The sequence below is a fragment of the Mytilus trossulus genome, chromosome 10 (assembly GCF_036588685.1).
Source record: "Mytilus trossulus isolate FHL-02 chromosome 10, PNRI_Mtr1.1.1.hap1, whole genome shotgun sequence".
Taxonomy (NCBI): Eukaryota; Metazoa; Mollusca; class Bivalvia; order Mytilida; family Mytilidae; genus Mytilus; species Mytilus trossulus.
In genome coordinates this window covers 47094155-47122112 of record NC_086382.1, presented here as the reverse complement: position 1 = coordinate 47122112, position 27958 = coordinate 47094155, and the positions used below count along the sequence as shown (strand labels likewise).

The 27958-nt window shown below is 31.2% G+C and overlaps 1 protein-coding gene across 1 annotated transcript; it reads left to right on the top strand.

Annotated features, from left to right (window-relative positions):
* Positions 1-26143, top strand: LOC134687948 (uncharacterized). Its single transcript, XM_063548411.1, has 24 exons — positions 1-25; positions 901-1047; positions 1486-1565; positions 2263-2334; positions 4149-4299; positions 4915-5049; positions 6118-6191; positions 7145-7216; positions 7829-7994; positions 9240-9343; positions 9891-10002; positions 10611-10883; positions 15149-15226; positions 16911-17057; positions 17297-17376; positions 17841-17912; positions 18694-18841; positions 19753-19884; positions 21001-21074; positions 21622-21693; positions 21968-22166; positions 23529-23650; positions 24583-24676; positions 25935-26143. The coding sequence occupies exons 1-24, from the start codon at positions 1-3 to the stop codon at positions 26141-26143; spliced, it is 2838 nt and encodes a 945-aa protein (XP_063404481.1).
* The last annotated feature ends 1815 nt before the right edge of the window (positions 26144-27958 follow it).

The following is a 27958-nucleotide window of genomic DNA, read 5'->3' as shown; positions in this document are numbered from 1 at the left end:
ATGAAACTATTACACAACGTTATATGTAAGTAAATCAATATGTAATTACTTTCATAAAGTGTAAACAAAACTTTGAATAATTCAATTTTTCCGATGGAAAATATCAAATCAGAATTGTGACCGTAGTGTTCCAGTAATTCTGTTGATTGATATAAAATCAACTGTTATGTGAAATATGATTAGATTATTTGAAATATAACTATAACATGTAAAATAAGACTAAAATGTCATGTAAATATGACTAAGTAATAAGAAATATGGATTTGTCATGTGCTATTGATTGATATTATAAGATGTTTTGTTTTGTCAGCTTTTTAATTGGGACAGTGATATAAAACTTATATTTTTATCTATTTATTAAAAAAAATTAAAAAAAATCCCTGAGTTAATCATGCGTTTTCTATATTAAACTAACTGTAAATTCTTTTTTTATATGATACAAAAAAGAGAATTAATGATTCTTCGCCATGAATTATTTAGAATTTAAAATAAATAATTATGTGTACTTTCTTAAATTTGTCAGATTCGATTAAGCAAATGTATCAACTATTTTCCTTGTCTTATTGGAAACAAGAAATAAAAGTACCTGTATGTAGTTAAATGACATACACTTTTTTATAGAAATAGTTTCTCTTTTTTTGTTTTACAACATAGATGCACATTGTAGTAATAATCATTGTCTGAAGCTTGGTCCGTTTCTGTGTGTGTTGCGTTTCGGTGTTGTGTCGTTGTTCTCCTATTATATTTAATGCGTTTCCCTCGGTTTTAGTTTGTTACCCCGATGTTGTTTTTTGTCCATGAATTTTTGAGTTTTGAACAGCGGTATACTACTGTTGCCTGTATTTAATGTAGCCAATAAGGTACCTGATAACTCAAGTACTCTTTAATTTTTTTTAACAGGTCTCTGCTTATGTTTCATTTGTATCTTTGGACAAAAATGTGACGATCTCGATTCTGATATATGTAAGCGGTTGCATGGCCAGAATCCGAGTCTGTGTGCAGATATTTGTTTGTCCAGTATCTGCACTAGATTCTGTGGTCGATGTCGTAAGTTATTTAGGTTATCTCGTGTTCCGCTAATATCACAGTTTCGTGTAAGATATATTGTATTTTGCGTTGTTATGAAAAACAGTATTACAAATTATAACCTTGTTCCATCACGCTACACATGCACAAACACAATAAGCGAAAAAAATATTAAAAACTTTGTTTGACATTTCATTTTTCAGTTTTATTTCTTCTTGTCTTCATATATTTCAAATATTTCAGTCAATTTAATAATAAAGGGATTTGGCAGTCAGGAAAACAAACAATACATTGCAAGACGGAGTAAACAAATAAATAAAAGATACAAAACCTTTGCTGAAAAGCCTGCATAAATGCTAATTTTATACAATTATGAAATGCAATTCTCAACACAATATTGGATATGTATAAACGACTATGTGTATGCGATTAAATTGTGCTAACTTACTATATTATCAGCTCTTATCTGTTATTCCTGTCATGAAGTAGATGATCCTTCTAATTGTACCACCGCTGCAGTCTGTCCATCTAAGGATCATGTACGTACACAACTATCTTTGAATAAGTGACGCAGCTCATGCATAAGGGTTGATCTATCTTTCAGAACTACATCTTAAAGTAAAAAATAACATACAAGTTTTATGTTATTATATTGGCATTTAAAATGATTAAGTTTCTGAAAAAAGTAAAATAAGAGGAGGAGAGTATACATATATCGTTTTTCAAAACATCAGATTAATACAAGCATGCAGGTTTACTGAACATTTAGCCGAAAACTTTGATAAGAATTCTTTTACATGTGATACACACTTTAAAGGATTTTGTGTATATTTTTCCAAAAAATAAAAATCCAAAAGCTAAAACAAATATCAAGCGTCTTATCACCGCCATAAAACATGTTAAAAGGCAAATTATATGTATCATAGAGGTCTACTATAATCATTTTCAGAAGGTTTGTGATATTATATATAAATATGACACATTCAATTAAAATATTGGTTTGGTAAAACAAACCAAGCCCTCATAGCCCTTTGTATTCACTAACATATAAAAGCGAAAAGATAAAAAATAATTATTAATAGTTCTCCAGGCCGTGTACAATGCGTGCTGTTGTTCTTTGTTTTACGTTAGTTACATTCGTGTTTTTAAAAACAGGAAATTACTCCATTTATACAAAACATTGCACATACGGTGGTAAAGTGATGTAAAAAATGAAATTGAGTTGAAATATTTTAGTATTGCTTCACAACTCAAACCTATACAGACGACTTCCAAGAGGTTTACAAGTTAGGATGTGCAAAGAAATCAGTAAGTAGTGATGTTTCTTTATTTACCAGATTTAGAAAAATCCACAGTGGTAACACAAGAGACTTATATATCTTCATTATCGGTTGAAAACTCACCAAAAGAACATGTTTAATTATTAAAACCATGTTTTAGATTCAAAAATTTTAACAGCAGGATATTTCAAAATAAGTATGACACTTATAACAATTTTATTCATTTGATTGGAACATAGCATTTTGTTTTGTTATCTTAATGAAGATACAATTAAATGCTACCTGTCTGGTCATTCATGCGTAGTTACTTAGTACACTGAAAAGTGTACTGTGAAAATAGAAGGCAAATTGAAGCAATTTGATTGAAAGAGAAATTGAAAGTATGTGTTAATGTCATTTAAATTATGGTTACCTTCCTAAATGATCATTCGTAACTGTTTGGTTAACCCTGTATGCTTTACTTGTTTTAATTATGTCTAAATCAAGCTAAACTAATCTTTATAAATGTTCTGTTTTGACACTAGTAATAAAAACAAACGAAAACATACAATTATGCAGTTAATTTCTAGGATGATTTTTAAATGAAAACTATTCAGGTTCGGGAATCAATTTTAAATTAAAATCTAATGCGGGGTTCACACATTGCAGATTATTGCTCCCGTTTGAGATCAGACAGTGATACGACACGAAAAGTGAAAAAAGTCGGACTACTATCCTCAATTATCTGGAATGTCCTATCACTATCTGAACGCAGTCGTTTAAGTTCGTAGCAGATTCCAACCGGTCTGGAAGGGCCCGAATAGTTCGACGAAGCCCCCCGACAGTAATGTGCGTCCCGTAACATTTGGGGACAATCAGCCGATTTAGTCTAGTCGGATTACAATTGAGCCTTTGTCGTGACAGATTCTGCTGTATCGGATCAAAATCCTGACAATATTCTGTGTACTCTGGACGGTGTCCTGTGGAACAGGAATAATCTGGGGAAATGTTTCATTGCTGTTTTTCTGCCGATTGAGTCCAGATTGCATCCAGATCTTGTCGATTACGAACCGTTTTTGCCTACACCGTTCCGGAACAATCCGTTATTAGTACAAAATTAGTCAATAATACCCACGTCACATAATATAATACGACTGACACCAGACAAAGCCGTTTGCAATGCGATTGAGTGGACCGTGATAGGATTAGGTTCTGACAGTACCTGCTCATCCAGATTATGCCGACAATTTTCGAACGGATAACTTCCGTCAGTGTTTGTTCACTGTCTGGTCACTGTCTGATCTCTGTCGGATTACATTCGGTAGAATCGGGATGCAGTCGAAACAGACTCGGTCGAATTTTACCTGGCGAAAGATACAAATTTGATAAGAAGCGAATTGATAACGGGATTATCAGGATACATTCGCTTGGAAACGGTTAAATATCGACGCCACCTGAACAATATATGATTGTTGTCGTGATTAAATTATTTGTTTTACAAATTTTAATTAGAGTTTGAATTTCCATCCAGGATTTACAGGATCTTGATCAAACTTTTGACAAATTTTAATCGGGAATGGTCCTGTTAAGGGCGGCAGTAAAAATCGTGAATGTGTGAACCAAGCTTAACAATAGTTTGCATAGCTTTAGAAAAAAATCCAACTCAGAAGTCGAAGAAAACTTGTAATTCCTGGATGATTTAGGGCGGAGGGTTATGATATAAAGTTTTGAATATCTATAAGTGTATATACGCATTTGTTTATTATTTTTGGATGCTATGATATATGACTGGGTTTTCTCTATCTTGTATTTCCTGATTTCCTTTGAATACAATTGTTGTAATATTGAAATTGTACAATACAGCTATGTGAACAGAATATCAACTCTGGAAAGAGATCACATCTCGATGTAAATGGAGGCTGTTGTAGTTTTGATAAATGTAATAACAAACTTCCAGCATTAATTGATGAGCTAACAGTAACTAGTACTACAGAAATGGCCCAGAGCACAACAGGTAGGGAATTCAATGTTATAAAAGAAGTGACTGTATATGTTTTAATAGTTATCAAAAGTACCAGGATTATAATTTTAAACGCCAGACGCGCGTTTCATCTACATAAGACTCATCAGTGACGCTCAGATCAAAATAGTTAAAAAGCCAAACAAATACAAAGTTGAAGGGCATTGAGGACCCAAAATTCCAAAAAGTTGTGCCAAATACGGCTAAGGTAATCTACTCCTGGGGTTAGAAAATCCTTAGTTTTTCGAAAAATTTAAGTTTTGTTAACAGAAAATTTATAAAAATGACCATATAATTGATATTCTTTACAACACCGAAGTGCTGACTACTGGGCTGGTGATACCCTCGGGGACGAAACGTCCACCAGCAGTGGCATCGACCCAGTGGTGTAAATAGTTTAATCTTTTGTCTACTAAAATAAACTATAACAATATTTTATACGTATAACTAATCTTGCATCGAATGCATTTTTTTTTACAAATTGCGCCTGGTATTTTCTTTATAAAATAAGAGGGTATGGTATGATTTAAAATAAAATCTAACTTCATGTATATCAAATTTAAAAGATAATAATATTTTGATTTCAATGACGGATATTTTTATTTTCAGCGTCACCGTCTATACTTAAAGAATGTAAGAATTTGGATGACGACAGTTGTCTTAGAATATCAATGATTGATCCCTCCTTTTGTACCAATGACTGTATATCATCCCAAATTTGTCCACGCACGTGTAGAAAATGCTGTAAGTTGCTGCTAAATATTTAGTTACAACATTTTTAAATATCTTTTAGAACTTAGTCAACCGATTCTTAATTTGCTGTTAGACATAATACTGTGTATCTAAAAAGGAGTATCTTTGTTTTGTGTGCATAATGAGTGTTTTTAAAATCAATACCATTGGATACGCACGAGATCATAGGTTAAGAAACTACAGAGATAAAAAAAAAAAATCTTTTAAGGGTTAACATGAAATGAATCCCTATCTGTTTGAGAAAATGTTCTTGCAGTGCAATCTGCTACATCCGCTTTGTTATCAGTGCTATGGTATAATAACTGATTACAATTAAATAAATTATTCCTCTTTATCAAATTATGTAATTGTTTTCAAGCTAAAGATTTACGTTATGGATTGCATCGAACATGTCAAGTTTATTTTGCTTTTCAACATAAATAGTTAAATAACAACTAAAATGTATTAAAAGTAAGTGTCTGTCTGAATAGGGGATAATAGACCATTAAATTCATCGTTTTGTCTTTGCACGGTATTTATTGTCACCCGTCCAAACCAACATTTTGAATATTTTAAAGGCTTAAATAAATTTTCCTGATTTTCTCCCCAAAATAAGGCTTTAGTTTTCTCGTTTGAATTGTTTTACATTGTCTTATCAGGGCCTTTTAGAGCTGACTATGGGGCATGGGCTTTGCTCATTGTTGAAGGCCGTACGGTGACCTATAGTTGTTAATGTCTGTCATTTTGGTCTTTTGTTGATATTTGTGTCATTGGCAAACGTACCACGTTTTTACATTATTCTCTTATCTGCATGTACTTATAACTTTATTCGTGGTTAGCTAGACATATTAGCAATTTATACTTTTATTACAGAGAATTAAAAAATGTACAAACTATCCGAGAAAAAATCATAAAAGAAGGGGAACAGATAGAATTTGCAGTAATATATGATAGCGCAGGTATACCTGTATAAAGCGATTATTTGACATTTTAAAAGTTTGTGAAATTGTTGCTTGAAAGGATAAGTCAAATCTGCAAAACATGCATCTGTGTGTAAATTTAGAATTTTTATAATTTTAGTTCAATGTTATCAATGTAACGATATCAATAGTCCAGGTGATTGCAACACTACCACAACGTGTGAGACAGGAAAGGTATACAGTATTGTTAAATTCAAATTACATAACAAACTATTATTGTATTAAATTTTGCATGACAATTACAGTAAAAATATGGATAGAAATTATAAAAACGATTGTTCAAAATAACAAAAAGGAATTAAGGTTAAATTAAATATGATTGTCAGCATTCTTTATTTTATGACCTTGCATTGTTATTACTTGATTGTGTTTATCTATAGCAAATTGCTGACATTTCTAAACAGTTTAACAATTTGGTTTTATGAAACCTTTGGCAATTTTGATCAGGAGTTTCTGCAAAAGGTGGTTAGAAACACTTACATGCAAATTATATTAATAGTTCTAATTAGAGACCACTGCAAACACACATCAAAACAAATGTGCACGCGCGTTTTTCCCACATAAACCTCATCAGTGACGCTGTATAATATAGACTTTATCAAGTAGGAAGTTGAAATCTGTAAATTCCGAAAATATGTTCAACATACGGCTAGGACAAACCCGGGGATAGAAAAGCTTCAGTGCTTCGAATAACACAAAATTTTAAACACAGTATACATGTATACATTAAAATAAAATATAAATGATATTTCATTTCAGCACAAAAGTGCTAATTACTGGGATGATGACACCATCGGGAACGAAACGTACATTATCAGAAGCATCGACTTAGTGTTGATATAAAGATACTGTGCTTGGAATTTCGACGCCAAACGCGAGTTTCGTCTACATAATACTGATCAGTGAAGCTCAAACTAAGACAGTAAACATTACCAAACATATCAAGGATATTGGTTGTGAACACATTAGTGCTAAAATTAGGCTGGTTATATCAACGGGGACGAAACATCTGTGGCATCGAATGAGTGATTGTAAAAATAAAGATGCAATATATACCGGTAAATTATATGTTGAAAAGAATTTAATTGCAACAATCGGGTTAAATATATACACTTTATTTCTTTCAGGAATGTTTTCGCCTTGAGACCTTGAGCTTTGATTTAAGACCTGTTGTCAGACTCGGATGTCTTGAAGAAAACGTGAGACTCTAATATTGATATTAATTTTAAATATAACGGCATTTGTTGTATCTACTGTTTAACTACAGAATTACAATACAAAACTAATGAGTTCAATAGAATTATATCACTGGCTGAAAAAAATTCCCGTAAAAAATTATTTTATAAGCATCTTTGAACAAAGAATAAATAAATAAAAATCTAGTTTTGAAATATGCTAGTCAAGCCCCTTTTCATAAGATTTTTTAAATATTTTCTGCTATCCAAAATGTAGACTTTTTCTGGTCCTGTTTGTAACTGAATTACACATTCATAGTTTCAACTTCAATATAATTTTGATGGGTGCCTTCAATTCAATTCTTGATTTGTTAGTGTACAATTTGTCAAATTAGTTACAGTTTTTCAGCAATTTAATGAGTAATACGCAAATATTAGTAGATGCTTAAAGTGGTGTATATATATATCAGAAAAAGGAGAATACTGCTACAATACCGAATACATATAGAAAAAAACGCAATAATTATTTCGCCATCATAAAGGTTATAAATAAATTTAACAATAGTTTATCATGGCTTATAATCCTGGTACCTTTGATAACTATTTATCATGTACTAAATTCTTTAATTGCTATAGTTATGTAGCAGATTCAACATGGATCCTGCACATTCTGCTTTTGGTCGTAGAGATGTCTCACTAATAGGTGGATGCTGTAAAACCGATCTCTGTAATATACAACGTACTCTACCAACCACTCCAACAACTACACAAAGAGCTTCTCCGGTAACAACAAGAACACCAAGTAGGTGTACTAATAATTATAAGAACATTCATTTTATCATTTTTGGATCCAAATGTAATTGGGGTATAGAAATATATTCATCTTGGTATGCATGTACTATAAATTTGAGAGGTCCGTAGATGGCCATTTTTTAGTGTAAATGACAGTCTCTGTCAATTATATAATTATCGTTATTTTCCTCACCATACCGTTCTAGTCTCGTTTGTCGGGCGTACCTTTTTAAACGCAGAATAACAAAAACGCCATGGGAAATTCCAAACAGAAAGTTCCTTTATACAATGGAAAAAGCTCAACCATATCAAACGAATGGAAAACAACTGTCGTAGTCCTGACTTGGTACAGGTATTTTCTTATGTGGAATTCATTTCTTATTTGCTCTATTCATGAATATACATGCACTATATGCCACTGGACTAATTAATTATTAATTTGTTTTTTGTATCTGCTCTTTTCATTGTATCAAAATTGAATACTCTTGATATAAGTTATCCATAGATAAACTCATCATAAATACTGCTCTAATATTCTGTACGCCGAATGCGCGTTTACTAGAGAATCATCAGTGGCTCTTTAATTTCAAAGTTAAAAAGATTAAACAAAGTTAGATCTTCAGGAATACTTGGACCTGAAATTCCGAAAGGTCATGTTAAATGCAGCTACATTGTTTTTCTCAATGTATAGAATCCTTAGTTTTGTGAATAATTTTAAGATTATGACCATGTCAATGATAATTCATGAGTACTGGGCTATTATATACATTATACATTCATCAATATTGTTTGAAACACAAAGGCCTGTCTACATCCAGAATTAATACCTTGGCTGTATTTGGTAAATCTTTTAGAAATGTTTGGTCCTCAATACTCTTCAACTTCGTACTTTATTTGACCTTTTTCACGTCTTTTGATTAGAGCGTCACTGATGAGTCTTTTGTAGACCATACGCGCTTCTGGCACAAATACAAAATGGTATTAAAGACGAATTTATTGGAAACCAATTATCGTGGATTTCGTTGGAACAGTGGATCCAAGAATTTGAAAGGAGCAACGAATTACAAATTTCCTTAAGGCATTTGTACTGACTATGCCAAAACAATGAAATTAAATATCCACGAACATACTAGTTTTCCCCAATCAACGAAAATTGGTACCAACGAAAAAAAATGAATATATATATATATTTATAACGTGAATAATGATAATCAAGTGTGAGAATATTTCAGTCAATTAGTTCCTTCCATTTTAGCCTGTAGGCCTATGTTGATAGGAGATTGTCCTATTGGATTTGTTAGAAGAGCTGATAGCTGCTACTACATAAGTCGAAGCCATGGAACACAACCAGAGGCACACGTAAGTTTTATAAAAAAAAAAATAACAATTGGTATGATTTTCATTAAAGAAACAAATGGAACAATATTAATTAAATGTAATGTAACAATAATCCACATAGTGTACATTGTCGTCTTTGACAATAAGTTATTTAAACATGGTATTAAAGGTGTATCTAGTACAGAAAACTGTGATTTCTGTTTTACAAGCCTTCTATATTAGCATGAACTTAATTCATGTCTTGCAACATTTCGAGAATTTGATTTAATAACAGATTTTAAATTATGTTTTGTACATTTAGAACCATGCATATATGAAGACAGGGAAAACGCACGGTAAAATAATAGTTTTGTCCAAACATTCATTTAATATTGTTAAAAATAAAAACTTCAGCAAGGATGAATGTTTTTGGCAAACACTTCGGACATTCAGGCGTAGAAGAGTCAAGGTACTAACCAAAACACTGCCTAAAACAGTGTAAACTTGACTTTGTTTGTTTCAATTTATTTTTATTAACAGCAAAACTCACATCTATTACTTTTACGGAGATGATTTTTGTTTTTTGCAGAAAGAGTGTGCTTCTTATTGTACTCGACTTCTTATTATAAGTAGTGAAGTAGAAAATAAGGAAATTACTGACTTCTTACATCAAAGTAAACAGATAGTTGGAATTAATGAAGGTAAATATTGTGATGTTCCTGATTTGTTAAGGAGAAGATTACATATAAATCAACAATTGTTTGATCTTCTCCTGATCATTTATTCTAAAGTTGTTTAAGGAAATCGTACTATATATATATGTGTTACTCTCTCTAAATAATCTGCATGATTTTTTTTATAAATCATACGATGATTTAAGTTTTCCAATAACCAATTTAATCATAATTGTAATCCGCTCTCGATAGCTAAAATTTGTAAGTTTATAAAGCTCGAAAAACTTATTTTGAACTTTTGAAAAATGTCGTAGTCAAGAGGATAATAAGTGCACACGAATTAATAAGAAATAAGATAAAGTAAAGTTCAAAGTTTCCCTATTGGCAATAAAAACAACCACGGGCACCCTTATATTCTAAAAGTAATTGTTCAAATGATGTTTAACATAACAAAGGAGAGTAAAAAATAATTAAGTGTTTTATCTTAAAGACAAATTATAAGAATGGAGCTAATGCTTCGATGACAAACAAACTAACATAGCAAGTTGATTTCTGTAGAGAATTGACAAACATATTACAATCTGTACAAACATTTATTATTTGAAAAAATGCATCACAAACTTGTTCAATTGTAGAGTCTAGTTACTGGATCGATGCTTACAGAAGCGATTCAAACTATGATGGTACTTGGGTATGGAATAGCACGGGAATCGTTATAAATGACAAGATTTATTCTCATTGGAGACCTGGATCTCACGTTGATCCTAATGCTGACGGAGAACATTGTGCCGATATAGGAAGAGGAGAGTCGTCTAATATTGAGACTACCAATGGATATTATTGGGACCATCGGAGTTGTCTACGTACACTTTTGCCACTATGTGAATACCCTTTGGGAAATAGTCCATGAAAACGTACATGTACAATAAAAACTGTTTGATCTTGTTATGATATAATGACATTTTATTGGTGACGTGATTTATTCAGATTTTTCTTTTGCTTTGATCAACACCATCAGAACATTCAATAAGATATAGATGATAATGTAGTTGGAAAAATGCTGCTGAATATAGAAATACATGAAGATATCGTTCGATTATTAAGATTTGTTTTCTGATTTTGGATATCATTATCAATGCCAGTACAGCACCAGAGTACTGCAGAATTTTACAAAAATGACTGAATATGAATAGGGTGCATGTTTCCCATTATTCCTTTTCAACCCAAAAACTTCTATTGAATTTCTAGGTTTGTAATTGTGAGATTTACAAATGAGACCTTATTTAAATATTTATATTTGTAAAGGAAAACTTCATGATGAGTCTTGTTTTTTATGTAGGTAATTTTGTCCGAGATTAAACAATACTATTGTAAAAGTTTGGAATGTGTACATCAATTGTTTTCAAATATGGAAATTGTTTTTTTTAGAATGGTTAAAAAATTAGCAGAATGTTGTGAAAACTACATCTTTTTGACAGCGTTGGTTGAAAATATTTCCTAGCAAATATCTTCTACTTCAGAAATATGGTAGTCAAAACATAAAATAGCGTTATGTATGAGGAAGTTAATTGTAATTGTAATAAAAGGTTTAAAGTTTTCAACGTCGTAATTTATGTTAAGTAAAATTAAAAGGAAAGAAGGCCCGATTTGTTATTTGTCAGGTTGGATTACCAATTTGGCTATGGATTCCAGGCTTTTTATTGTGATATTCCATATAATGATTTTGTTTATAAGAACATATATAACAAACATACACAACCTCGAGCATATATGAGCCATGCAACCAGGTTCTCCCCACAATTATTTTTTGTTAAATGTCCTCTGACTAATGTAGAAGATTGCAATTGTTATCTACAGTTCATTTCAATTTATATTGGTCTTTTTTTTTTTGGTGTTTTCTGTTTTCTCCTTATAGTTAATGTGTTTACTTAAGTTTTATTTTTTTTACCTGCGTTTTTTCTCTCCGCGTAATCGAATTATAAATATTGAACAGCTGTAAACTACTGTTGCCTTTATATACAATATACAATGTAGAAAGGGTCGGAAAGCGATGTGATAATTGTATGACGCAGATTTTCAGTACATTGCTGAACATCTTGTCATAGACCGAAATTATTTCGTTATGCATTTCTTTAAGAAAATAAATGCAAATTAAAAAAATCCCACCTGCGCTTCCTCAATAAATTTTTTAGAGTGTATTGTACTACTTTTGGGACAAATTATATCAAAATTATAGGAAACTCATTGTCTCTAACTCAAAATATGGACAATTTTATATTAAGGGAGTCTAAATCTATTGACAGCTTCCGAAGTGCTAATTTTTAACATTTCACTCCTTGACTTGCTATTTGAGGCATAAAACATGGGAAAATACATTTGTAAGGGGTATAAAAAAAATTGGCAAGTAACACACTGTGCACACTAGAGACTACATTCGTGGACAACGAAATTCAAGGGACAACAATTGTGGTCTCAGACCACTTTTAATTCATTCAGATAAAGGGTCTACTTTAAGTTCATTTGGCTCGGGTTTTGTCTATATTTTGTCATAGTCCCAAAACTCTGAAGTTCTATAACAGTTGATAATAATTTTAAATATGTCTGTGAGAAATGTATTCATTTACCTGCATTTAATGCTTGTACAGAAGCTTTATAATACAGGCAATATCACCAGTAGCTAAAATTGTCTGACAACCCTTTATGGAAAGTATTACCCTTAAGTTACTATTTGTACCTTTTTGCGTTTTTTGCCTTAAATAAAAAAAACCTATAACAGATCAATAGAAAACGAAGTAAGCAAATATTATTAGCATGTCAAAATCTACAAATAAATCAACATGGGTGATATCATCTGATGACCCCTTTATACCCTTTAATTGCAATTTTTTTTTACATCTTAACAAAAAACTAGAATAGACAGATAGCAACTTGCTTAAGCCAAAATTATCAGCATGAAAAGATCATAAAAATATGTCTACTTGTCGAAATCTATAGGTCACTCCTTATTGGGGTAATTGGTCTTTAATAACGATTTTCTATCCTTTTTGGAGTTCTGTATCTTATCTTGAAAACTATTATAGACATCCAATTTAATAAGATAATAAACAGCTACAAATAAGTCAGCATAGCTGTAATCTTTAGTAGAATCCTGTTTTAAGTTCGATCTCTTTAATGACGATTTTTACCAATATCTTATGTTTCTATCATATTGTTAATTATAAAAGTTATATAGACAATTGAAAAGTTCTATAATGATCACCTATGAAAGGTCTACAAATGAATCAAGTTATGTCGAACTCTTCAGAAGACTCCTTGTAGGAATAATTGCCCTAAAATTACTATTGTTATATCCTTTATTGGTTTGTGAACGACATAACTGTCCATAGAAACAATGATCAGCGCTACAAGATCAACAAAAGAAACCTTAATCAAGAATTCTATTCTGATCCACATTGTTGAAGATGTACTTTTACTTTAGTGAGCGACACAAGCTCTTATGAGCCTATGGTTGATTTTGGTCTATTGATTAGTCTTATGGAATTGATAGGCAATTCCATGTACTAAAGATTTTTTTCTGAGAATCGGATGACTTAATTCGACCGACAACTTACCTTCAAAAAATTTAAAGGGATATAAAAAGCAGCCAAATAAGCACTCGGCCCTCCGCCTTTGTATTTGTATTCTTAGAATCATATCACAAAGTCTGAATGATTCTTATATTGCTAACTCGAAGTTACTAACAGAAAGATTATAGCATACACTATAAATATACGTATATAATAATACAGGCCATGGTCTAAAGCACATTTGTGTTGGCCTTTGTTAAACAAAACCAGGGGCCTCGTCAGTGATTGTGGTAGATCATATTTAAAAGAGGGACGAAATATACCAGAGGGACAGTCAAACTCATAGAACTGACAAAGTGAAAAGACAAACACACAAATAATAGTACAAATGCCACAACACAAAAAAATTAAGACTTATCAACACGAACCCCACCAAAAACTGGTGGTGATCTCTGGTTCTTCAGCAGAGGAAGCAGATCCTGCTCCACATGTGTCAACCGTTGTGTTGCTCATGTTTTTACAAACCCGGTAAATAGTCTAATTCGGTAGGTCACATTCATGAAAAGGGAAGGGGATTGTAGTTATCCGATATCATCTGTGAAACGGTTATTCCAAAACGATCAACCTAGGAACGACCTGCCGTAAGTCGTCACTCAATATATGATCGCTGTTTGCTTTAATTAATCATTTTTATTTGTACTTGGTTTACTCTGCATAGTTTTTCATAAAATGCATTGTAACTTAAATGGCATTAGCTAAGAGAAATAGAAAAACTATGTTTTGTTTTGTTTAATAGTTTATTAAAGTGAAATAATGAAATATTAATTAGCTTTGAACAGCAAGTTTGGTTTTAATTTTGTCAAAATAAGCTACGAAACATGGCTGATGAAATATTCACTAGCAAATAAAAAATTCGACTTCATTGAATCCGTATTTGTGTAATCTTTGATTTTACACCTTCGCTAGAAATGGATTAAGTCTGAATTAGATGTTAAGTTAAAAAAATAAAATAAATGTCAACATTGAAATTGAAACAAAGGTATTTTACCATTTGATTAATTGATTTGATCCACAAAAACTCATTCTAATAAAGGTAAAAACGATTATAAACACACATCTTAACCCAGCATATAAATGCAAACAGGCGTAGCAAAATCTAATTGCACGTGTTCACTATTAATTTATATCTATATTTATGCGTATATCGGGTTATATGACCGTCAGTAGTGAATTTCTCGCTATGTTGAAGACCCATTGGTGCCTTTTGGCTGTTTTCCGCTGTTGTTGTCTCTTTGACGCAATCCATATTTCCATTCTGAATTTTATTAATTTGTCGTCACGATGATTCATTAGTTAGCGTCTCGACTTAAATACACACGAAATGATTATACATTTTATCTTGCCAATCCATTGTTAATTGCTCATTTTAAAACTCTTAAAACTTTTATATACGTTATAGTATGTTATAAAACATATATGAGAATTTGAGCCAAATTGTGAACATTAATTTGACAGCGAATGGCAAGAATAATTCAAATAAAATACAATAAAGCACGCCTCTCTATTGAAATCAAAATTTTATAGAATTAAGTTACCTACTTTGTAAGTCAGAAAGATAAGACAGATAGTCACGATCAATGTGCCCTGGATTAACATCAACATGAAGTTCATATTAATAATTTTATGTAAGTTTTATATAATAATATATTTAGATCTGTTACGGTGACAACTATAAGTTTCACGAGCCTGCAACGCCCAACTCTCACTATTCAATGCTGTGTAATTAAGTTATCAGCGCCAGGAAATCCTAGCAATTGTTTAAAGAAATAACAGGCTACCTCATTACTTGATTGACCTTTAGGTTATATGTGTGTCACAGGTGACAATGTGTATGTTGTAATTGTCGTTAGACCAACACTGGATTTAATTTGTCGTGAAACTCCATCCGTGCTACTAGGTATACGAATATCAATGTTTGCAATTCAGGAAAATATTGTTTGAGGCTTTGTCTGGTGAAAAAAATCATCATATTTATTTTGAAGAGTGGATATATACAGCTTTAATTTGGGCATATTAAAAATAAATATAGTTAAAATTTGTCATCAAATTAAAATAACTGCTATAAGAAGTCGTCTGGTTTGATATGTAGTCAGTGTGTACAGGCAGAAGAGCCTTATATTCTGAACATTGTTTCTGTCAGGTTATCCTATTCATAACGCTTTTCAAATTAATAGACAAAGGTACCAGGATTACAAATAAGCACGTTAAACGCGCATTTCGTCTTCATAAGACTCATCAGTGACGCTCATATCAAGTTTTGTAAACAGGAAATTTATAAATGGCAACATTATTGATATTCATGGCAACACTTAAACAAAACTTGCATTTTTACCCCTATGTTCAATTTTTTGCCATGGTGGCTATGTTGATTATCATAAGGAGTCATCAACACTTTTTTAACAAGATAATCAAACATAATTGTGGCAAAGGTGTGTGAAATTTGACACTGAAGTTTTTGAAAATGTTTGTAAAAGTTAACGGACAGCAATGATGAACTACAAGTGATGTTTACTTGGCCCATTGAGGCCCATTGAGCCAGATTATCTAAAAAGACAGGTGAACATCACAAATATATATAAATATACAGATTTACAAATTTACAGCCATATTATTGTACCAGGACCGTAGTGCAATGAAATACATGTATCAGTTCCAATAGGATACAAAGTAAAACCGATTATACATGTATATGAAACAAATTGACGTTAAAATACGAAGTAACAACAAAATATATAAACATAATAAATACACAAAATAAAACAAAAACAAAAACAACAAACTACACAAAACAACTTTGTGACAAGCAATGCTATCCTTGAAAGAATATATTTTGCATTTCTAAATTGGAATCAGACTGAATTCTGATATTTTTATAAGTCAATTGAAACTTTTTTAAAAGACAAAGAAAAGAGGATCATATTTAAATTAATCTTATTTGAAAAAGGTGATATGATAATTTCAGTTGACCTTAACAAAATTGAAAAAAGGGTATTTTGAACCGTATAAATGCCTTTCCGTTATTTTTTTGTGAATATTATACAGATTAAAGATTGATATCAAATTGTTTCCCTCATGACGATGCTGTTAAGGTTAGCTGTCGTATTATCTCCCTTTTTAAACATGTGTGTCATTTGATTCAAGATTAAAAACAATAGAAGTATATATGGGTTATGACTGTCGTTAATAATTGCGACATAACAAGCAAATATACACTTACGCCTTTACAATTGATAATAATAGAGCCAATGAAAAAGTTTATGTCTAAATTGAATTACAATTTAAGCATTTGTTTTGCTTTCTTTTTTTCAGCACTTGGTGTTTACATCTTGGGCACACAAGCTCAATCATGTAACAATCTTGATACTGAAGTATGTAAGAAGTTATCAGTCTTGAATCCAAATATGTGCGCTGATGGCTGTCTGTCTAGCATTTGTTCCAGATTTTGTGGACGATGTCGTAAGATATATATCTTTTTAAAAGAAAATGAATTACTTGCAGATAAATAATAAGATGTAGTGTCAACAGACAATTACGAGTAAAAAGGTTTAAATGTAAATAAAATATAAAAATTAAGGATTGATTACAGCTCATTTCGATATATGAATCATATTTTTCTGTTTCTGGAATATAGAACCATTCTTTTTCTAGACAACGTAAAATAGATAAGTTAACTTTAAGTTGGTTTTTGTTTTCAGCATTATCATGCTACTTCTGCCACCAAATAGATAATCCAGCCAATTGCACTACTGCACTTGAATGTCCAACTACTGACCATGTAAGTTCGTCTATATTAAAGATTTTCTATCACTGTTATTTACCGGATCATTAGTCTGGTGATGCCACCCAAAAAATTGGATGGTCTTTTTGCACATTTGTTTTTTTAAACTTCCTTTACAGTAGCCACCACTTAGAATATAAGGATGTATTTAAATGCCAAACATGTGACACAATTTCCCGAATAAAATTATACGATCAGAACTAGCTACATCTTGATTAAAACGAAAACATTTAAAAATGACCTATTCTATCTCAATATCATAAAAAGTTTTTACTTTACACTTTAATCTTTTGTATCGATTTTCATAGATTTTTAGAAAATGACGTGCATTTTACAAACCATTTGTCTACTATTAAAGAACTTCGTGTTAAAAAAAAGATGTCTTTCAGAATGAAATGTATTTTTGATTGTGTTACATTGATGCATGCCTCAACACGTCATTTTTAATTTTTATTTTGTAGTACTGTTTTACATCTCAAACGTTTACAGACGATTTCCATGAAGTATACACAATGGGATGTGCCATGAAAAATGTAAGTTAGTGTAATAACGAACTCAATTATTAAACGTGTCTAACTAGGTATATAGAGTGATAGCGGTTCATATCGAGGATGCATGAAGCTAACAGTACATTCATCTGACGATATTATTGTCTTACAAATGTCTTACATGAGATACGATTCATAAAAATTCGGATAGAATCAAATTTACTGTAACGATTGAACATAACAAATCTAGATCTAATGAACGGAGTAGTTCCGGTAAGGGTCAAGTTCAAATACAACTTACATTTCAATATTATGAATGAACACAAATGCGGCACTTTCATTTAAGACGAAAACCGTCTAAAATTTGACTACAATGCTAAAATTGTGAAGATTTCAGTAATTTAGCATTACTAAATGGTGCTAGTACTCTATATTTGTGCATTGTACATGTATTGTCAAATCAGCCCATATTTATGTAGCAGAAGCATTCATCTTTCAACAAAAAAAACTTAAACTTTACATTTTAACACTTTTGTAAAACTGCTTCATTTTGGAGCCAAAAAGGGGTCTCACAGGATCTACTCCTTGAATATTTATTCTCTTATTTAATGCAAATACAAAGAGTAAAGCTAAACTAGAAGACCAAAATCAATGATTATGAAAAAAGAGTCCGATGCTTAACACTTTGCTCCATGTGGAAAACAAATCTTAAAAGTTATTTTGTTTCAGCGCTAAACATAAATAACAAAATCATATTTTTGGATTTTCGCTTTTTCAAAAAAATCGCATGGGAGAAATGAAACATGTAAAGTTTCATTTATTGTAGCTTTGTGAACGAAACGTAAATAATGGAAGGAGATCAGATCTCAGTGTTAAAGGTGGCTGTTGTAATATCGATAAATGTAACAATATACTGCCGTCACAGATAGATCTACTACAACAGAGGACCACTGTTATGGTCCAAAATACTACAGGTATTTGAAATATACAACGATTATTTAAATTGTTACTTATATATAAAGTCATTTTATTTAGAGGAAGATACTTTCTGTTTATTTTTATTAACGTAAAAAAACTTGAATTCAATTTGCGCATTTCTTAAACCATACACATAATTTGTGTACAAAGATGAATATATCAAAAAGTGCAGTGTTAGCATTGATAAGTTGGAGTTTAAAATTTTAAGCATTATGAATTTAAAAGTCACAAAAAAGTAATATCACAAAAATACTGAACTCCTAGTTAAATTCAAAACAGAAAGTCCCTGATTGAATGGCAAAATCAAAAGCTCAAACACATCAAACGAGTGGACAATAATTGTCATACTCCTGACTTGGTACAGGCATTTTATAATGTATATTTCCTGGTTTCATAGTTAGCTAAACCTCTCACTTATATTAATCGTTTAAAACTCCATTATATTAACAACGATGTATAAACAAAACTAACAGACATAATAGGTAAAAATGTTAAAAATTTAAGGAGTGCAGCGTGCGCAGTTACGTTGTGTTATTATCTAAATCACTATAAAAACAAAAAGATACATAAACAAATTTACCAAGGCACAATAACACACTGAGGGGATGCATAGGAGCCACGTCAAATTTAAGAAAAAAAACAAAAACGATGTAATCAACTGGTTCCAAAAACGACATAATTTTTTTTATTTTCTTTCGTTTATCGCACAATAACGTTAACAACATTCTTCGAGATGTTGGAACGGCTAATAGACCAACATGAAAAACTTGTTTACACAAACATCTCTACTTTTCTTTTTTATTCTTTGAATTTAACTTCATTCGTGTTGCAGTTTAGAATATTATGATATACATTTCATACATAATTTAGCAACTGTCAATTAATTGTTCACATTTGTCTTTTTCAGTTCCTCCGTCCTATAGCGTCTGTAAAAATATGGATGATGACGTATGTCTTAGAATATCATTGACTGATCCAGCATTTTGTAGTAATGACTGTATAGCGTCCGTTATTTGTCCGCGCATGTGCAGAAAATGCTGTAAGTAAAATAATGTCATTCTGTATTTAAAAAAACCTTCAGGAACACTCACAAAAAAAACATAAAAAAGAACGAACAAAAATAACATAAATCGTACAGTTTCCTTATTGTTAATTGTAAGATATGATCCGGGTAAACTTATCAATCATTTAATTAAACTTACTCTTAAAGATGACCAAATCAACACTATTATTAGATCTTTTAATACATTGTTTTTATTGGTGGAAATAATGAGTGTGTTATCATTGAATAAAAAAAAAACTAGATATCCTTGTTAAACACATATGTATTTTTACGGTACATTTATATTTTGGTATTGCATGGGGTAATGTTTTTCTCTAACTGTTAATTACATGTAAATCTATCCACTTAATCTATTAGAAGTTGGATGGTTACGAATTGGTATTTTACTCTTAGATACCTGTTTTTTACTAGCCTTTTTTTGGTTTTTAACTAGCTGTAAGTAGCTGTGATATTCTCAGATCTGTTCTTTTATTTTTTTGGTGCTGTTATAAAGGAAGTATAAATACCATACCATACCATGTCTGGTCTGTGTTTTTGTTAGATGTTTTGTTTAAACTTTGTATCGATTTTTTGCCTGTGATTTCCGTTAGTTCATGTCTGTCATCTATGTTTTTCCGTAAATCGATTTGTTATAAATGATTCCATTAGTGTTCTCAATCGAATTGTTTCGTATGTATCATTTTGTGGACTTTTATATTCTAATGTGATAGTGAGAGATTGAAATGTATATATTTTGATTACTGTGCTTGGCTTATGTATTTACATGCTCTCAGTTTTGAATATTATTATTAATTAAAAGTATACATACGTATTATGCACAGAAAACGCTTAAACGTTTTAACCTAAGCAAAATAATTGGTCTTATTAGCGGGTTTGTAACTATATACACCACACGATAGGCTACATGATTAATACCTGAGATCACCAGGTTTTTTGGTGAGATTCGTGTTGTTCAGTCCTTTTTATCTATGCTGAATTGTGTGTGTACTTTTGTTTGTATGTTAGTCGGATGTTTTTTGCATGGCTTTTTTGCGAGTTTGAGTTTACTTTAAAATCTTCAGTCTTTCTTTTTTTATTTGTATCTTATTTTAGTTCAATGCTACAGCTGCAATGATATAAACCGGCCTGAAGACTGTAATAGTACTTCGACATGTGAGTCGGGAAAGGTAAAAAGATTAAAAGAGATATATATCGGAAAAAAAGAATGTACGTTTTTGATGTTCACTACTTGAATTTCTTATTAAATAAATGTAACTTTCAGCTAGGAAGTAATTAATTGTTTTGATTTAATTTTTACACTTGAGGTTTATGATTAAACTTTTGTTTTGTTGCGGTTTAAACCTAAGAAAGAAATTTGGATAACGTTTGGGTAGTTTGACAAAAAGCCTTATGAAATATGCTTGTGAATATGATTAAATCATACAAAAAAAGATACTTTTTTAGATACACATGGTGAGTGGTAAGTTAATAGTTGTTTGTTCAAGTCTATAACCTTCTGATTTGATCCAAGAAACACAATTCTGTCTCTACCGTCATAAGTACCAATTCATAAGTCTGGTATATTTGCTTGTTTTTTATACAATTTTTATTTATTGACAAAAGCCAATGAAATGATGAGTCATGAGTCTTCGTGACAGATACCATTATCTCAAAGAGTACTTTTGCTCTATTAATTTGTCAGCATTCTTACTAATGTTAATTTATATTATACAGGAATGTTTCCAGCTAGAAACACTTAGTTTTGATCTTCGTCCTGTCTATAGATTAGGATGTCTTGACGAGAGTGTAAGTTTGATTTTCTGTTTTAAATAACAAAAATGACTAAATAAAATTTCTTTATACATTGTACTTAAACGTACATAAATAAATTCACATTTTTAGATTTGCAAATAAAGAAGAGTTACTATATACGTGTATGTTTTGCATTCATCTTGTGGTGTACTTATTATTGTTGTTATTTCATCATGAATAACTGAAGTGACAAGCTAAGTATACAACATATACATGTTGTTTATTTTGATAGGCTTCTTATAATTTATGCACACATTTTCATCAACAGCTTTGTAAACGGTTCGGTGTGAACCCGGCACAATCAGGGTTTGGACGTCGACAAACAAGTCTGTCACTGAAAGGAGGGTGCTGTAGGACTGATCTTTGTAACATCAGAATTCCTCGGATTCCTAAGATTATTAATGCTCCTCCATCAACAATCACTACATCTATAGCACCACAACCTGTTAAAATAAGTCCAACTACAAGTATGTGTTAATTAAACAGTAGTGTATTATAACATTAATAGAATAGAATTGATACGATGACTGAATGTGGTTTTTTTTATAAGTATGTTTTGGGTTACAACATTAAATACATATTTATACACATGCATTTAAACAAATAATACTTTAGTTCAATATAAAATGATTAAACATACAATGTTTGACATGGAAAAGAAATAACTTCTCTACCCTATCATATGTATTAAATTTTTATAACGCTTCTATCTTGCTACTATCTTCATCCTTCTGTGACAATGAATAAATTGAGAGGTTAATGCCAATCAGAAAAGATGTTTGCCTGTTTGGCATGGTTTTGGACAATATTGTTAAATTTATTTTGTTTGAATACGTTTGTTTTACGTACAAACCTTTTATGGTACTCATTTTTGCTGTATTTGTATTAAAGTATTTGCATCTAATATAGTAGAAGAAGTTTTATGTGTTTTTCTCTCTAATTTGCTTTAATTACACTGATGCATGTACAGCGCCTTAGAGTATTTTAAATTTCCCTTTTTAGATTTACATTTTAACTTCATTAGTATAACACTCAAACGACTTTAACAGAGAAACACAAAAGCATCTAGAGATAAACATAGGGTCTTCCATAATATAAAAAAAAAGGAACACAAATAAAAAAGGTGGCAGCAAAATCGTGCCAGGACAATTATTTTACTCTAACAAAAAGGTCCCAAAGACAATAAAAGACAATAAAAGACAAAGGTCGCAGATAAACATTATGAATACTATCGATTTCCAGGATTGCACTCTGTAATTGAAAAAGGTTTTAATCAGTGGACATGTAATGAAACAATGCTGTTATATAATCGGAATTGCTCTTTTATATTCGCAGTCCTCCCTATATGCCTTTATTACTCTGCTCTTCATAAAATTGCATGGTTTCATAACGTAAAATATGCTTGTATCTGTCTTAATATCTATAGGTTTGACTTGAAGTAAGATTAGAAGTACTTTAGTATAGATTATTGGGTTTCCTACACATTGATATCGAAAAATATCAGTCGCGAAATATCGAACCAACCAAAACGTAACACTTTAAGACATAAACTAAATATTTGATGTTCTGATGAAAAAAATTTACAAATATTTACGTAGGCAAAAAATAACAGCTTAGAAATTTATAATTGAGTCTATTAAATAGGTTGTAAAAGAATAGTAAATGCCTTAAAACAACCAGTCTTATCCCGGATAAGTATGGCAGATTTTGATCCTGATATTCTACCACTCTTATATCAAAATCAACTTTCTACATATTGTCTTTGTTGTCTCTTTGACACATTCACCATTTTCATTCTCAATTTTAATGATATTCAATATATCTTTCAGATTGTGCAACATCACATGATGATACCCACCATCGCGGTTGTCCTCCTGACTACACATACGTCACTCATGAACGTGCATGTTTTCATATAGGAAATTATCAATTAACCTGGCAGCAGGCCGATGTATGTCATGAATCTCAATAGTTTTTATTTTTTTTATATCATAAATGGTAAAAGTGGGTTTACGTTAATGATTCATCAACCCTATTACATAATACAGTCAAAGTGCATCAGAGTTTGATTGTCGCCAACAATATAATAGTGGCTATTCAATATTGAAAACTCTGACACTCTTCAGTTGTAGAAAGTATCAACTATAACACATTATATGCCTTAACACTGATTCACTAACAGATTAATGAATTCCGTAGAATGGCAACAGTCATACAACTCATATAAACATAAATATGATTATAAACAGATAGAATCCACGTGCATTTGTTTTAATTTTGAAAGTGTGTTTGATTTCATATTGAAGGTTAAATAGTATGTTTATCATCGTTTTTACCAGCTGTGTAGTAGTTCGTTTAGCGGATCAAATCACTCAACCATGATTGATCATGTTGGCTGTTACAGCTTTTCTATAAACGTATGCTTAACAAAACTTTGTCCGATGTGTTTGTTATGTTTATTTGGATGTGTGCAAACAATATCAGTCAGATATATAATTGAATTAGATTGGACCTTGAAATGAAGTTAATGTTATTGTCCAATCAAATTCCAGTATACAGTTAACAGAGTGAAACAGACTGCCTACCTGTTGTTTGCAAGCATAAAAAAAACATAGCAAGCATGTTGGTCCAATGTTCGTTTTATAGAAATACATGCAGCGAATTGGTATCTTATTATATCACTTATATTAATGATTGAACTTATAAAAATAGATTTAATTATTTTTCTCATACCTAATGCTTCTTAAATCTTAGATAAACTATAAACGAGTGTTGCACTATAACTAAAATCGAATGAAGTATATTCAGAATAGACACATACATTAACATGTATTATTCGTGGAATTTGGTACATCTCATCATCACTGTTTTGACCATTCACAGATTTACTGCAAAAATAAATGTGGAAAGCTAGCCGATTTTAGTTCTAGTACAGAAATACTTGATGTCATGAGCCATATCAATCCAACATTTCGTAGTGAGTATGATTTTTTTTAATTGAATGTTGAGTAACAAGCAAAGGTAATCTAATAATGATAATACACTGGATTGAATCAAGGATTTTAACACTAAGTCTTGTTAATCAATTATAAACATGCAAAGGGGAAGTAGTTAACTTTTTGCTGATGTCAACAATGCCATTCTCATGATCACTTTTTTCACAGCGGGATACCGGCCTCACACACCAGCGTATATCTCCGACGTACGCCGGGCGTGTTAAAAAATCATGTACGCTGCCAATACACTGGTAATTTTGGATGCAATTAACCTGTCAATCATATCCGTATCATATGCACAACGGGCTTTACGTACATGTACGTTTAACGGACGTTCAAGAAACGTATATTGGCGTATGCCTGGCGTTTTTCTAACGTAGATGGAATATACGCTACGAAGGAAAAAAGTCTCTTGAACGTATTCGAGACGCGTCACGGTCGTATCTTGGACGTTCTATTATGGGGTGTTTGTCACAAACACACCCGCATACGTTTTACTTAAAGTGGAACGATCTTGAAGCGTATACAACAAGCCTTTAACGTATCTCAAACTTATCAGTAGCGTTTTCAACGCGCGTATAGCGTATGTATTACGTGCATATAGAGTATAAGATACGCTAAACCTACGCTTGAGCGGGATGAAAATTTTTATGCTGCATAAAAATTTCCTCGAGTTGTAGGGTTCACCAAGCGCATATCTCTGTATTTCGACGTACTTCAAACTTATTCAACGCGCGTCTAATGATTGCTTAGCGTTTCTCTGGCGTGCGTTCAACTAATGCACACCGACTTTTCTCTTTATGTTTGGTGCACGCCGGTCTATACGCCAATGTGTGACGCCGGCATTGTAATGAAAATACATATAAAATCTAAAAAAACAGAATAAACAACCAAGTATTCTTGTTACTTGTTATGCTTTAATATATATCAGATGGTCCATATTTCATTAAAACGAATTCGTTTATAAACTGATGATTTATCATGTTTGTCATATTTCATATATTATTAATATTTCACTTTATAATTGAAATGTGTATTCTACATTTTCTGTGTAGAATTTGATAAATTATGTGTTATCTCTTTGGTCGTAAATATATGATAAAATCATTGATTAAATGTTCATTATTTATGAGTAACAAGCCGACTACAACGTTTTAAGTTACGTCTACAAAAAATACCCCAAAACAGCGGATAATTTTGTATGACAAAATTATCATTACCTTTCCACCTTTTTTACAGACAAAGATTTATGGGTTGGTGCAGCTAAAGATAGCCATGGTAACTGGATATGGACGGACAAAAATCAGAAAATAAGTCTGGCCCATAGTTCATATTTAGCTCTTCTAGGTGGATCATGTGGCGCTGCTCATAATTCTCGTGGTGTTTCTTTGATTCCACACAGCTGTACCACACAACTCCATTCCTTATGTGAAGCACATCGTCAATAAAAAAAGACCATTGTTCTTATTAAATCAGTTGTTGTACTTATTTTTGATATCTTTGAACACCTATAATAAACACTGATATAGATTAGAGAAGAACAATACCAAATGATAATCAAATTCATAAGTTAAAAACAAATCAAATAAGACCAAAGGACTAACAACAGTACAAAACACAATTAGGATTTTTATTATTCACATTGTCTTTTGACAAGTAATTTGGTTGTAAGTTGCACACTTTCCTCATGATAATTAACTGAATTTAATGTTATAATTCATAACTAAAAGTAAAAGTAGTATTGAGTAGAAAGAAAACAGATTTCTTAAATAGTGTACTTTAGGGTATACAATTAATATAAACAAATTATTAGAAGAATTCAATATTACCTGATAGAGAAAGGATGAACAGAAGGTACAAAGAAACTATAAGCTGAAGCTACATGGACCATGTTGATATCAGCATCGGTATAAGATTAGACCTTTGAAGTTGATAATAATTGTTAATATTGATTATTTGGAGAGAAAAGGGTTAATGGAATGGTGTTTTGTTTAAAACAACAACGTTGTCATATATAAAAGAGGGACGAAAGATACCAAAGGGACAGTCAAGTTATATATAAAGTCGAATTCTTTGATTCTTAATTTTAACGTCATGCCATTTATCAAAATTTAACCTCGTTATTATCGTTGTATATATTTACTGTTTGCCAGTCTGTAAGTTCATATTAAGACAGGCCAAAGGTCAAGAAATTATTGCAATGTTGCGTTTCAAACACTTTTCTTTCACACAAACTTTTTGTCGCAATTTCACTTAAGAAAAAAAAGGACGAAAGACATATGATAGTTATTTGATATCTTGATTGAAAATAGATATTAAAGGTACTTTTTGATATATATATATGTGTAAAGGAAAAGGGTATCTCTAAAAGGAAGTGGCATTCTTTTTTCCCCTTAAATTTGGGGGAATATGTGACATCCTTGCACCACTTTTAAACTCTTTGATAGCAAAAATTAAAATCACAAAAAAAACTGCGTTCCAAAGACAATTCCAAACGGGTATACGTAGTCACTAATCAATTGGCAAAATCAAAAGCTCAAACTCATCAAACAAATAGAAAATATATTCAACCATTTTAGCTACAAAAAATTAAATCTTTGTTGATACTTATAACATGCATATGCAAACATATACTACAAATATAAAGCTTAATTTTCATATAGATATAGGAAGATGTGGTGTATACCTATATTCCACAAACCAAATAAGACAGGCATAGAGGTTAACATACATATTTCAATACAATCACATAAATGATGTACGAAAGTAGAAGTATTTACCATTGTTCACCCTGAAAAGATCAATTTTAAATTGATCTCTTTAATCAGTTTACACAACTCATTCAATTCTAAATATGTTTTGAAAGTCATAGATGTGTTGGGTTAATTCCTTTAAAAAAAATTTGAAAGTAAAATCACAAAAATACCGACCTCTGAGGAAAACTCAAAAAGGAAAGTTTCTAATCAAATTGCTAAATTAAAAGCGTTTTTAAAAACACATTAGCATCTATGTTTCCACACATGAAAAAAGTCCTAATAAGTATATATGTCGCTGCCTAAGAGTGCTTATATTAGCGTATTGCTTTTTACAGTTTTAAAAAGCTGAAGTTAAAAAATAATGTTATTTATCACCAATAGCATCTAAATTGCAGAATGAACACTTTCTGTTTTCTCTTTCTAAGTTTTGCCATCTTCCAATTTCCATTGGAAATTTTATGTGAGAATGCAAAAAATAGAGGGTGTTAAATTTAAGAGGATATTGTT

What these genes read in the sequence shown, in the direction of transcription:
- LOC134687948 (XM_063548411.1), top strand. Translation starts at nt 1, where the DNA reads ATGAAACTATTACACAACGTTATAT. An exon ending in ACTATTACACAACGTTATAT is followed by an intron (nt 26 to 900) that starts GTAAGTAAATCA and finishes TTTTTTTAACAG; the next exon opens with GTCTCTGCTTATGTTTCATT. An exon ending in TCTGTCCATCTAAGGATCAT is followed by an intron (nt 1,566 to 2,262) that starts GTACGTACACAA and finishes GAAATATTTTAG; the next exon opens with TATTGCTTCACAACTCAAAC.